Genomic DNA, 13,862 nt, shown 5'->3' with positions numbered 1-13,862 from the left:
TTGAATATGACCTCTTTAGAGAAGTTTGAGAATTTCACCATTGTTGGTGATGTTTGATTTACCATTAGTGCAACTAGGGAAGCTTGACTCTTTTGTAATCTTTCTTTTTCATAGTAAAAGATTTTCTAAACTAGTGTCCCGTGGTTTTTACTTCTTTGCATTGAAGAAGGTTTTTCACGTTAAAAATTTGACGGTGTGTCTCTCTTTGTCTCTCTCACTTATGCATTTTTTGCTTTTGTGCGTGTTGGTCAACCTGGTGACTATGGGCCGAGCTTCAAACTCGACATGCCGACCTATGAATCGCTTTCGCGCTAATTTGAGGGATCGATGTCCCAACACTTTCGAGCCTTGAATTAATTTTTGTTCAAGAGTGAGATAGAAACTAGCTATACAAATACTTATAGTGTGACACAAACCCTGCACTACGCTGTAATTTGAGACTATAGTTATATAATTTCAAGATAGTACCTTTCGTGTACTTCTATATACTTTTGTAGTTTGTTTATGAGATTAATATTTCTCGTGTTATAGGAAATAAAATGTATCTTCTATATACATATAAAAGTATGTAAGACCCTTTTTTTTTTCTTTCTCTTCTCTTCACATGATTCCACGTGACTCACACTTCTATGAGCATGTAAAAAATAAAATTATTTCTTTTAATATGAAAAACATTAATCCCTTTGTTTATATGTAATAATATTTAAGATAAAAAAAACTAGTTAATAATTTTTCACATAAGATACTAATAATGTTAAATCATAAAATAGAAAAGAGGAAAATAAAATGTAAAGCTACTTGTTATGTTTAAGGGTCCATTTTTTTTCAGATAGTTTTTTTTGCAACAGACACAAAATGGGACCCACTTGTTTAAAAAAAAAAAACCCGAAGCTCCATCGCTATATCCTAACTTTTCTCTGTGTTGCTGTAAATTTTTTTTTTTTTGATATTTCCCTATGTTTAATGCATAAAATTCATATCAAAATTGATTTAATCCGGTGTAGCTCAATGCCGAGGTAAACAAGCGCTGGCAGACATAGTAATTTCCCTTCTTACCCCAACAATTCTAAATAAATTAACGAGACATTAATTACCAATTAGTACTTTTATATAAAAAAACATTAAATTCCTAGATTTACCACATTTTAGCTCTCATTTGCTCCTCTAAACTTAATTGAATCAAATGGCATCGTCTGCTATCAAGAAACGCACACATCATTCCACTCTTTTGACTGACTAATAAAGATGAAATATTTTCCTAGATGTCAAAAAAAATAATTATAAATTCAAACAATAAAATATCATGCTACATCCTGCCCCTTTCAAGACATAAATGCATTAATAAAATTAAATTGAATAAAGAATTGTAAAACAAAAAATAAAAATAAGACCCTACATAACTATCGCTCCTGAAGTGGCTGTCTCAAATTATGAAGCTAATCCTAATGGGACAGAAAAACAATGATGGTAAGTAATTGGATTACATGATCACAGCTCCAGCCAGCCTGTACATAAGACATTTTAGCATGAGAAATGTTAATTGCATGCCACTTCCACCATCCCTCTGTAAACGTAAGCCAAAAAAACCAAGAATTCAATCTCAAATATCAATGATCAATAACATAAATACCCTTCAAGATTAGCAAAGAAAAGCAAGTCTTTTAACTATGCTAGGCTATAAAAGGACATGTTAGTAAGGACAACAGTTTCAATACCACTTCCAACTTGAATCTATGGACTCTCATCATCTGAACTATGGTCATCCACCCTCCTTTCCGTGATTGCCGGAAAAAGCCGCTGACGATAATCGGAAGGTGGTGGACGTGTCTCAGAGGAAGATGACCCTCGAGAAGTCTCTTGTTTTAGAGTTTTAGCTTGCTTCTTGTATGCATCTCTAACCTCCTTGCATACCTTATCCAACATTATTAAGAAGTCTCTTACTACTACAAACAATCTTAAGCCTTCATCCTTCCCAGCATTCCCATGAAAGTAATCACCAGTGCTCTTCACCAAAGCCATGATTTTCTTCTCTTCTTCCGGCAGTTTCATAACATCAACCTCAGCGTTCTGCACAAAACTTTTCACTGCCTCAATGAACCCTCTATCTTCCTCCACATTCTTCAGGTCTTTGTTTACCAAGTTTCTGGTTTTCACAAGCCCATGGCCGAGTTTGGCAGTAGTTCGTGTTAAGCTGTCAGCATCTAGAACTGCTGCTTTTTTTACGTTCTCAAGTTCACTGCTCAAGCGCGAAACCACCTGAAGACCAATTTCCCGGTAGTGATCTTCTGTCTCCTCAGTGTTATCTTCAAGAAGGTCATCAGATTTAACACTAGACAAACTCTGGCTCTCTTTTGCCACTCTAACAGCTTTTATGCCCTCAGAGCGGACAATCTCCTGAACAACAAAGTGTAAGAGTGTAGTCTTGCCATCTGTTCCTTTTACATCAGATAATTTCAGAAGTGTATCAAGTTTAAATGCTTGTGCGCCACCGCGGAATGTTCCATCATTCATTCGGTTGCCAGTTTTGAGAACAGCTTCAAGAAGCTTGAGGAACAGCCTGCTGTTTCTTAGTTCCATACAAGCAACCTGATATATATCACATGAAGTTGAAAGAAGAATCAAAAAAATTTCCAAGATGAGGGAGTGATAAAAAAGAACCAGATGTGAGGGCAGAGATTCCACAAACAAATGAATTACAGTGAGAGAACGCCAATTACAGAACACTGCTGCGTTCATGTCTGCGTATATAATGGTTTCTAATTAGTTGACTTGACACTATAAAACTAAATTGATCTTAAATTGTTCGACAACATTTCAAAGGAAGCACTTTTAAAACCAGTGGATTAGGAATTGTTCGAACTCATAAAATCTCATACTAATCAGAAATTGATTCTTACTACATGTATATTTCTTAATATAAAGGTTGAACCATACAATATGCATTAGGAATATATGAAACTATGAACTACTTAAAGATGCACAAAAACTAGACTCCAATTTCTAAAAAAATTTGCATGCAAATTAAAACAAAATGGTAAGTAATGATTGAGTGGTAGGACTTATTAAAAACACATTCTATACGAAGATATTTGATGGGGCAAGCTAAGGAAGTTTTACACACATGTGAAAGGATCCTAACCCTACTATAGCTTTTTCTTTTATTATTATTTTATTTTTATTTTTTTTATTTTTTTTTGGGGTGGGGTGTGCGGAGAGACAGAACCAACATCTAAATTCAAATGAAATTTTGCTGTAAAGCAAAAGTTTGCACATAAATTACAGCATCAATTAGGCATTAAAAAGTGCAACAAATGACTTACTCTACCCAGCTTTTGACAGTTTACCGTCTTACCATTGATATCCTAAAATTGGAAGTACACTATATGTCTTGTAAAGAACCTTGGGATACACCACCCCAAAAGCTAGCTCAAAAGGTGGGAGTGCCCAAGGCCTTATAAACTCTACATTAGTTGCACACACAACCAATGTGGGACTATATATCTCAATACGCCCCCTCACACAAGAGCCCATTGGGCTTGAAGAGTGGACAATGCAACAGGCCCAACCTACCTGTGCTAAGAAATTCCACAAGAGAAAGTGGGGGACGGCAAGGCTCTGATACCATGTAAAGAACCTTGTGATACACCACCCCAAAAGCTAGCTCAAAGGGTGAGAGTGCCCAAGGCCTTATAAACTCCACATTAGTTGCACATACAACCAATGTGAGACTATATATTGGGATGATAAAGCACATTCTAAGTCATTCTATGATCTCATTTGGCATTCGCTAAACTACAAATTTTTAATGTATCTTCAATTCATCATGTATTAGAAAAGGCATAAACAATGCAACTGCAGGGTTGATGCAATTTAGATCATACCTCTAAAACTGCAAAAGACTCCATAGTAGCAGTGAGCTCTTCTTTAAGAGTATTAATGAAAAGCAGTGCTTCCATTCGCTTAAAAGCAAATGGAATGTCAACCATGGCTTTCAGGAACCGGTCGGCAGGCCCAAGTCTAGATAGCTCATCACTAAAAAGCCTAAGCTTAAGTTCCTCCTCTGATGTTGGTGCCATCTTCAGCAAGGTTTGAAGGAATTCTGAGGGCAGCTCATTTCCTGATCAACCAAAGACAGGTTACAAAGCTTTCATACATGTGGAATTAGAGACAACTAAACAATTTTGCTTATGAGTTTTTATACATTATTATCCTCGATAAATAAATTTAGTCATGATTCATCACTCAAGAAAGGTTCAACTGAATCAATCCACTTGTGCAGGAAATATTCATCTCAACAGCATAGGCAGGATGACCACACAATCTATCCTCCCCAATACTTAACATCATGATAATCAAATAATTTTATATCAATGCTCAAACCTAACAACAAGACTACCACAATCTATCCTCTTCAAATACAAGGAAATGCTGGTAGTTTTAAAGATCCACATGACACTGCATGTCTACAATGTTTTTGGGCATCGGTGAGTGAATAAGTATGTAATAAATAATCCCTCCAAGAAATAAAGTGTTTGCCAAATAATTTGCATTTTTCTATCATAGTTATCATAGTTCTTTTAGGAAAATTGAAGGAACAAGATATCACCTTCATAAAGTGCATCACAAACTTCTTCCATTGTCACGTTCAATGCTCGCAAAAGAATTAATAAATTCTGTGATTTCTTTCTGTCAATGATCTGGATAAACTGAGGTGAAGGGTCTTGGGAGGAAGACTCTTTCTGTCGTTTACCATTGTTTTTATCCACAGCATTATAGCCAAAAAGTGTCTCTATCATCTCTTCATTAAACCTGTCAAATGTTTGTCATTTAACAATATTAGCAGCTAATGATAAACTATTATCCTTCTTCAACAAAAGAAGTTTGAGATTTATTCCTTACTGGAATGATCCTGATTTGATCTGATTCCAAACCATAGATTGATCTGAGTTCGCTTGAACCTTATCCCAGAAAAAAGGCTTTAGTTTGGCTTTAGGAGCATCAGCTTCAACATCTTCCGTAGCTTTTGGTTTACTACCTAATGGCTGAGGCACCTTTGGGCCAATCGAAGGAGGAGGACGAGGAGGAGCCATACCACTCTTAGGAGGCGGTGGTGGACGAGGACCGGGTTTAGCGCCAGCTGGTGCTGGGGGAGGTGGAGGAGGAGGACCAGGTTTGGCACCAGTTGATGCTGGGGGTGGTGGTGGTGGAGGACCAGGATGTGGAGTGCTACCAACACCAGGCTGTCGAGGAGCATGAGGAAGAGGAGCTGCAGGAGGAAGAGGAGCTGCAGGAGGAGGAAGAGGAGCTGCAAGAGGAGGAGGACGAGCGGCAGCAGCAGCATTATTACCAGAGGGCTTAAATGAAGGTGGCTCAGCGGGAAGAGGATTCATCCTGCCTGGAGGAGGTTTTAAAGGAGGCATTCCAGAAGGGATGGTTCCCACTCTCCCGGGAGGATATTTCAGTTCAAATGGTGATCCGGCAGCAGCACTAAGAGCTCCTATTGATTGACTTTCTTGCACTGAGGTCTTGTTGTCTACTAAATTATTACTCGATGACTGAAACCCAAGTTTCTTCCCTTTCATTGAGTTTCCAAAAGCATAACTGGAAGGACCTGTAGGATAAAAGTCAATTTTGTCAGGACTAGTGCAACACATTAACAAGGTATAAATGAATGGTAATATGACACGTACCAACAGAATAGTCACTGATGCTCAAACTGAGAAGGGGTCTCTGATCATTTTGTCTAACTCGGCCAGTCTTACAAAACCCTCTACAGAATAAAAAGAGCAGTGCTGCCGCTATAACTGTCACCACTGCAGTTATAACTACAGCAAGAACAACTGTTTTTTTATTACTATGTTTATCTGTCTGTTTGTTAGTCTCAGAAGATTGAGGAGTAGAAACATCTGCAGCTGCTGGTGGTGTCAGTTTTGGGAAAAATGCCGTTGGTGGCAAAGGAGGATGCAGAGGTGTAAGAACTGGAGGCGCTGGAGCAGGTGACGGGGATAGATCGGGTTCAGGTGATGGTGCTAGATTGGGTCCAGGAGATGGTGAAAGACTGGGTGTAGGAGATCCAACTGCAGGGCCTGAACTAGGTGCTTCTGATATGTGCTGGAGCAAAACACGGCCCAAATTTCTTCTAGGAACACTGGATTTGGAAAAAAGTAATCCCATATAAGCAACATGCCAAATCTTGGAATCATCCTCTTCTCCCAAGACACGTAATAGAAGATTATTTCTTCTCAAACAGTGAAGAAACTCTTCCTTGAACTGAGGATGACAAGCATTAATCAATTTTTGGATGTCTGATCGCGTTAATGGTTGAATCTCTGAACTGACTTTATTGGTGCTACTAGACGATTCCTGTGGGAGGCATAAATCATGATCTTCAACCTTTTTTTTTAAATGAATTAAATTGTTCCAGCGTGTGGTCCATAGTACCTTTGCCTGCATTCATGAAACTTAATTTTTAGAGTCTATCAATCCATTCTTAGCAACAATGGAGCCCATAATGTCAATTTTTCCGTGTTCTCCAATATGATAAATGATTATACAACACTCAAGGACCTGAATTTAGTGGCATGTGACCTTAACAATTATCACGTAAGAAAATAAGAAAATTTAGACACTTACTTTATAAAGTAAAGTGCATGCTCATGTAATCATGTGAAAGGTGATAGAATTACAGAGGGTGATCTGGTTGAAATAGAAGCAAAAATAAAAAGGGCAAACTCCGGTGCACAAGGCTCCCTAACTTGTGAGAGTAGGGGTAAGACTTGAACCTTCTGATTAGGAGGAGCAACCTTACCGCTGTTCCAAGGTTCGCCCTCAAATAGAAGCATAAATGTATAAAAAAATTATACCATCTTCTTGGTAATGTTTGTTTGTTTCCCATGTAAACACATCACACGTAAACAAAAAGTAAAAAAGTACATACTAGCACCATCAACTCTAGTCCTCCCTCCTCAACCACTTTTCCAAATAAAAAGTGTTATGTAGAAGATAAACAGAGAAGTAGGATCATCCTCTTTTAGTGATCATGCTGCCTAAATTCTGACTAAAAGTGCCAACTGCCAACTAATAGAACTGTGCGGGATGGGTAGAAAAAAGTGGGAAATACATGGATTTATTGTAAATAAGATGGCCTTTACATATATCACTGATTGACAGCTTTGAGCTTGATAGTCCTCGGAAAAAAGTTGACAGATATTGCAACAATTTCTACTAGTTCTAGGCTCATATATATACAATTCAAAACATCATATTTTTATTTCCCACTTCACAAGGGAATCATGGATTTGGGCAACCATGTTAGCTGCCTCTATGTGAAGTTGAAACCATTGTCAGATTAACCAGAGACTAGCATTGGCCATTATCTTAGGATGAAGCGACAGAGCTACAGGGCACCCCCACCAAGGGTCACTGGGGTTTAACAGCTTACAGCATAACTGGGATTGTCAAATGAGGGAAATGACAGGCTAAGGCAATCAAGGTAAGAAACACAGCATTCACACCAACCTTTGGAGATAAGAGAATAACCCAATCAAGGTAAGAAATACCAAACTACTATTTTCCCTGGAAAGTCACTTAAATTCTCACCTCCCTACGACCTACCCTAGTTTGGCATAAAGATGTTCTTGGTGTTGATGTTAAACTTAAAAGCAACCAAAATCTAAATATACATATATAAAAAAGAAAGCTATCAAAATTCAAATAACCAGTGAAGGGAGCCTCACCGTGTGCTTGTCTAACAATCCAGAAGATGGATCAAGTAGTTCGCTAACAAAGTCATCTTGTGTTTCCTTCTTTCCTACAAAGCTGACCACTGCCACAAGAAGAAGAACCAAAAGAACACAAAAGCTAGCCTTTTTGGCAACCATATATTTCTGAATTCCCATTCCAAGTGCTTAATATGCTTCGCATTTCATCAAAGGACTAAACTCCCAACACCCCCAAGTCTACAATCTCTTCATCACCCAGAAACACTCCCCAAAAAAATTCATCATCCACCACCAACCCAATTCAATTCCTCTCCAGAACACCGCTACCAGTGCCTTGCAAACGTAAATTCTTCAAGACCCACCAAGGATTTCAGATGAAAATCAGAATTTCGGGATCAAACACAATGAACAAAGACACAACCCAAAAAAAAATTCCCCCCTCCAAAGTTTCCAACTTTATTGAATCAGATCAAGTTCAGTCAAAAACCCACCAGAAAAATCAATCAAAAAACAGCTCCAAACAAAAAAAGGAGGGTGTTGAACCATAAAAAAAATCACAAACTTCCCTAGAAACAAAAAAACCCTGCAAACAAATACAAACTAGAGCTCCTAAAAGGATACCAAAAAGAAAAGGGTCTTTTCTTCAGATAGGATCCAATGGAAGAAGCTCAAAAACAAGTCCTGTACGTGTTGTTGACCATGAAACGTTGAATGTGCCAACGTTACTTTATCGAATAGGAAGAATGTATAAATGGAAGTAAAAAAAGGACCAAAAAGAAGACACTTTAACTAAGCAATAAGGAAGTTTCTTGGGCAGACAGAACCCTACGCGCAAAGGGCCGTCTTAGGAACAAAGATTCTGGATTCAGACATTGGCTAGCTGCCACTCTTTAATCTCGAACAATGACTCTTCTGCTGACCTTGATTTTTGTTGACCTTGATTGGTTATAAAAAAAATTAGAAAATTAGAATAATGCGTGCAATTTTTTATTTAAAAAAAAAAGAATGATATGCTAGTTAACTTTGATTTTGTTAATTATTCAGGTCTTTTAAAATCTAGTTAAATTTTAATTAGGTATATATTTGAAGGGTATGACGGAATGTACATTAAATTAAGAAAACATGTATTATTAAAATAAATTTTGATTTTGAATTTAAAAAAAAAATAACACATGTTATTTTTTTAGAAGAAATGACGTTGAGGGAAAGTAATTAAAAATTAAGTAATTTTTAAATAAGATACTTTAAATTTCATAGATAGAGATTTAATTTTATTAATAAAATTATAATTTCGTTTTTTTGTTTATTTATCATTTATTATCATCTGGAAGTTATTATTATTATCGAGGATGTTGAATCGTAATGCGTGTATCGTTTGACTGATTTTTTGTTTTGTGAATCGTATTGAATCGTAAAATACAGAAAAATAATAAAAAATAATTTAAAAATATATAATATAATTAATATTATATAGATCCAAATTCCAAAAAAGATTCAATAAACAAAATATATAAATAATTAAAGCGCAAATCAGTTATTTTCCTACTTATCAATCATTAAGACTAATATTATCACGATGAGCATCTATCACTGACATAACTAATACTTCACCCTCTTCTAAAAATATCTTTTTAGATTTTTTATTTAAATAACAAATCAAATCTTTATTTCCTTTTTAATTAAAAATTATAATTTTTGATTTAATTTTTGTATCATATGATACACGTATCGTATCATAAGATATAATATAGTATTGTATCCTTCGATACAAATCCATTTCTGATATACTCCATTATACGTATCGCAGCTTGTAAATCATATCGTATTGTGTATCGTAAGATACTGATAACATTATTATATGAATATGTAGGAGTTTTTGTTGGGAAAAGTCGGTTCCCTCAAGCTCGGCTCAGGGGCCTTTGTGCGGAAGTCAATCAACAAGATCCTGATCTCGGATCTCGGCAATACCTCGGCCTGAACTTCACCAGGTCGGGTAGCGCAGTGGAAAAATCAAAACGAAAAATCACAAAACAGGAGAGAGAGAGAGAGAGAGAGAGAGAAGAACCAGATTTAACGTGGAAAACCTTCTTCAATGAAGAAGTAAAAACCCACGAGACCTAGTCCAGATCAAAAATCCACTATGAAAATAATGGTTACAAATAATCAGAATCACCAATATGGTGGTTAACTCAACCTCTCCAACAATGGTGATAATCAAACCTCCCTATAGATGTTTCACTCAAACTCTCTCTAGAGATCTCTCAAATGCAAAGTATAAAGCTTTGCTCAAACAATCAAATAATTATCTCTAGAATTTTCTTTCTAATCTCTTAACCTAGCCTCCACCCACAACTAATGAATATATAGAAGAAGTGAGATCTAGGGTTAGGGTTTTTAGAAAACCTCTCAATGGGCTTGGGCTTAGTATTGAAGGAGGAAGCTCAACAAATCTCCCCCTCCGACTTCAATGCGTCGGCTTCAGCATCAACTCGGCTCCTTCACAGCAGTCTTCAAATTTTCTTGCTGGAACCGGCTTTGTCATCATGTCGGACCAATTTTGGTTAGTGTGCACCTTGACGAGTTCGAGCTCTCCACCTTCCACCACATCCCGGATCCAGTGATACCTCACATCAATATGCTTAGTGCGGGAGTGATAGGTCGAATTCTTCGCAAGATGGATTGCGCTTTGATTGTCACAACCCAGCTTGTACTTGTCTTGATCATGGCCGAGTTCCATGAGGAACTTTTTCATCCACAGTATCTCTTTGCTTTCCTCAGTAGCGGAAATGTACTCAGCCTCATTTGTCGATAGTGCAACACATTTCTGAAGTCTTGATTGCCAAGAGACAGCTCCTCCGGCAAATCTCATCATGTATCTCGTCGTCGATTTCCTCGAGTCAGCGTTTCCCCTTAAATCAGAATCTGAATAGCCTTGCAACTCGGCTTTTCCTTCTCCAAATCGGAGACTTAAGTCGGTCGTACCTCGGAGGTACTTGAAGATCCACTTCACTGCTTCCCAGTGCTCTTTGCCGGGGTTTGACAAATACCGGCTTACCATTCAAACAGCATACGCTAAGTCGGGTCTAGTGCAAACCATTGCATACATCAAGCTTTCGACGGCGGATTGGTAAGGGACCTTCATCATCTCATCTTTGTCTTCATCAGATCTCAGACATTGCTTCTGGTTCAGCTTTATGTGTCCGGCTAGGGGGGTGCTCACTGTTTTGGCTTTGTCCATGCTGAATCTCTTCAGAATCTTCTCAATATATTTCTCTTGACTCAGCCACAATAGCTTCTTTTGTCTATCTCGGATAATCTTGATTCCGAGAATTTGCTTTGCAGGGCCGAGGTCCTTCATTGCGAAGGACGAGCTCAACGCCTTTTTCAGGGCGGCTATCCTCGATTTGTCTTTCCCTACAATAAGCATGTCGTCAACATATAACAAAAAAATCAGAAAATCTCTTGCCTCATACCTCTTCACAAATATGCAGTGGTCGGCTTCAGTCTTCTCAAACTTATGATCAGTCATGAATGATTCAAACTTCTTGTACCACTGCCGAGGTGATTGCTTCAAGCCATAGAGACTCTTCTTCAACCGACATACCAAGTCTTCTTGATCTGGAGCTTGGAATCCTTCAGGTTGCTCCATATATATTTCTTCTTCTAAGTCACCGTGAAGAAATACCGTCTTCACGTTCATTTGTTCTACCTCGAGGTCCATCGAAGCCGCCATGGCTAACACGGTTCGGACCGAGGTCATTTTCACCACAGGAGAAAAAATCTCCTCAAAATCAACTCCTTTCTTCTGATTGCAGCCTTTCACTACAATCCGGGCTTTGTATCTTGGCTTTTTCCCGTTCTCTTCATTCTTAATCTTGTAGACCCATTTATTTTTCAGAGCTCGTCTTCCTTAAGGCAACTCGGTCAGCTCATAAGTCTGATTCTCGTGCAGAGACTTCATCTCGTCTTGCATTGCCTTTTTCCATTCTTCTTTCTCTGAGCTCATCACAGCCTCATCATAACTCTGAGGCTCACCGTCTTTAGCAACAACGGTGTATACATTAGATGGGTATCTTGTAGAGGGTCTTCTTTCTCGAGTTGGATATCTCGGCTGTTCTTCAGCTTGAGAACCCGGTTCATCATTCTCATCCCGGATCTCATCATCAACTCGGACCTCAGTGTCTTGGTCATCTTCAGCTTGTTGCTGATCATCAATTTCTTCATTCTCTTGATTTTCTCCCCCTGCTTCAGCTCGGACAGGAGGAACGGGTTCTTCACGTCTGACAGTAACTCGAACTTTGGGCTTCGAGATGTCATGTATGTTTTCATGCTCATGAAAGATCACATCTCGGCTTCTCACTATCTTCTTATTGATTGGATCCCAAAGTCGGAACACGAACTCACATCTCGGCGAACCAAGATAGATGCATTCTTTTGTCTTCGCATCAAGTTTATCCCTTTCATCTTTAGGGATATGCACGAAAGCTCGGCATCCAAACACCTTCAATTGATTATAGGTCGCTTTCCGACCTGTCCAGACTTCTTCTGGAATTTTTCCTTCAAGTGGCCGTGATGGTGAGAGGTTGATCAAGTCAACAGCAGTTTTGACGGCTTCTCCCCAGAATGATTTCGGCAATCCGACATTGGATAACATGCTTCAGACCTTCTCTTCAATAGTTTTGTTCATCCTCTCAGCCAGTCCATTCAGCTGAGGTGTCTTGGGGGGCGTCTTCTCAAGTCGGATCCCGGCCTCTCTGCAATATGCATCAAAAGGGCCGCAATACTCACCACCATTATCATATCGGACCACCTTCAATTTCTTGCCAGTCTCCCTTTCAACCATTGCATGGAATTCTTTAAAGGATTGGAGTACCTGGTCTTTAGACTTCAACAAATATACCCACACTTTGCGGGAATGGTCATCAATAAATGAAACAAAGTACTGAGCTTCTCCAAGGGATCTTTCTGACATGGAGCAGACATCAGTATGGACGAGGTCAAGAATATACCTGCGTCGTCTTGGTTGATCCGGTCTCACAAAAGAAACCCGGTGCTGCTTTCCAGCTAGGCAGTGCGTGCAACTCTCCAACGCTTGGCCTTTCAACCCGGTCAGTAATCCCTTTTTGTTCAGGATCTGGAGCCCTTTCTCGCTCATGTGGCCGAGGAGCTTGTGTCATAGCTCCAAGCTAGGTTCATCTCGGACAGAATTGGCTTCTCCGCCATTGATCTTTCCTTGCATCACGTACAAGGAGCCTTCCTTCTTACCTCGGGCCACGACCAAGTTTCCCTTGGCCAGCTTCCATCTGACACTACCAAAGTAGTTCACTAACCCGACATCATCAAGTTTGCCTACCGAGATTAGGTTCAAACGCATGTCAGGAACATGCCTTACATCTTTCAACACAAGTCGGCATCCGACATCCGTGGTCAGAGTTACATCACCGACACCAACAATCTTGCTGGTCACTTGATTTCCCATCTTCACGACTCCAAAATCACCACGTCGGTAAGAGGAGAAAAAACCTTTGTGTGGAGTAACATGGAAGGAGGCACCAGAGTCAACAATCCAGGTGCAGTCGTCATATGCAACATTCAAATAATTATCCTCACCAAGGAGGAATATCTCGGCATCCGGGTTGGCAGCCACCGCAGGTAGTGCTCTTGTCTTCCTTTTTCTTGGGAATAATCTGATCCGGCTTCACAGAGCCGTTCTTCTCATCATTCTACAGCAGTCTGGCTTCTTATGACCTGTCTTTCCACAGTAAAATCACTTCAACTCATATTTCGGCTTTGACCGACCTCTGGACTTTCCTCTTCTGTCACGATCTCGACCCCAGCTTTTGCTTCTACCCCGGGAGTCGGATTTTCCTTTGTTCTCAACAACGTTGGCCTCAGACGTGCTTGAAACACCTCGTTCTCTTCTCCTGACTTCTTCGCTCAGGAGGCTGTCTGTCACGACATCCATCTTCAACTTTCCTTCTGGAGCTGAATTACTCAAAGTCACCACCAGAGTATTCCGGCTTTCTGGCAGCGAGCTCAACAGCAGCAAAGCCTGCATCTCATTATCAATTTTCATCTCAGCTTTTGACAGCTGATTCACAATACCTTTATAGGTGTTGAGGTGTTCAATCATGCTCATGT

The 13,862-nt window shown here is 39.2% G+C and overlaps 1 protein-coding gene across 3 annotated transcripts; it reads right to left on the bottom strand.

Annotated features, from left to right (window-relative positions):
• Nucleotides 1-1,312: 1,312 nt before the first annotated feature.
• LOC133312107 (formin-like protein 5) lies at nucleotides 1,313-8,542 on the bottom strand. Of its 3 annotated transcripts, none has more exons than XM_061513260.1 (7): nucleotides 7,737-8,542; nucleotides 5,691-6,447; nucleotides 4,900-5,611; nucleotides 4,607-4,809; nucleotides 3,882-4,117; nucleotides 1,716-2,586; nucleotides 1,313-1,564 (listed from the first exon to the last, which is right to left on the bottom strand). In XM_061513260.1, the coding sequence occupies exons 1-6, from the start codon at nucleotides 7,896-7,898 to the stop codon at nucleotides 1,732-1,734; spliced, it is 2,925 nt and encodes a 974-aa protein (XP_061369244.1). In that variant the 5' UTR covers nucleotides 7,899-8,542; the 3' UTR covers nucleotides 1,313-1,564; nucleotides 1,716-1,731. The 3 variants fall into 3 exon arrangements, with proteins under 3 accessions (XP_061369244.1, XP_061369245.1, XP_061369243.1); XM_061513261.1 differs by having other exon boundaries at nucleotides 1,313-1,505; XM_061513259.1 differs by having other exon boundaries at nucleotides 1,313-2,586.
• Between the last annotated feature and the right edge of the window lie 5,320 nt (nucleotides 8,543-13,862).

The sequence above is a fragment of the Gastrolobium bilobum genome, unplaced genomic scaffold (assembly GCF_033153095.1).
Source record: "Gastrolobium bilobum isolate Gb01-03AN ecotype WA unplaced genomic scaffold, APGP_CSIRO_Gbil_v1 utg58264, whole genome shotgun sequence".
NCBI lineage: Eukaryota > Viridiplantae > Streptophyta > Magnoliopsida > Fabales > Fabaceae > Gastrolobium > Gastrolobium bilobum.
The sequence above is the reverse complement of the archived record's forward strand: the minus strand, read 5'-3'. Positions and strand labels throughout refer to the sequence as shown.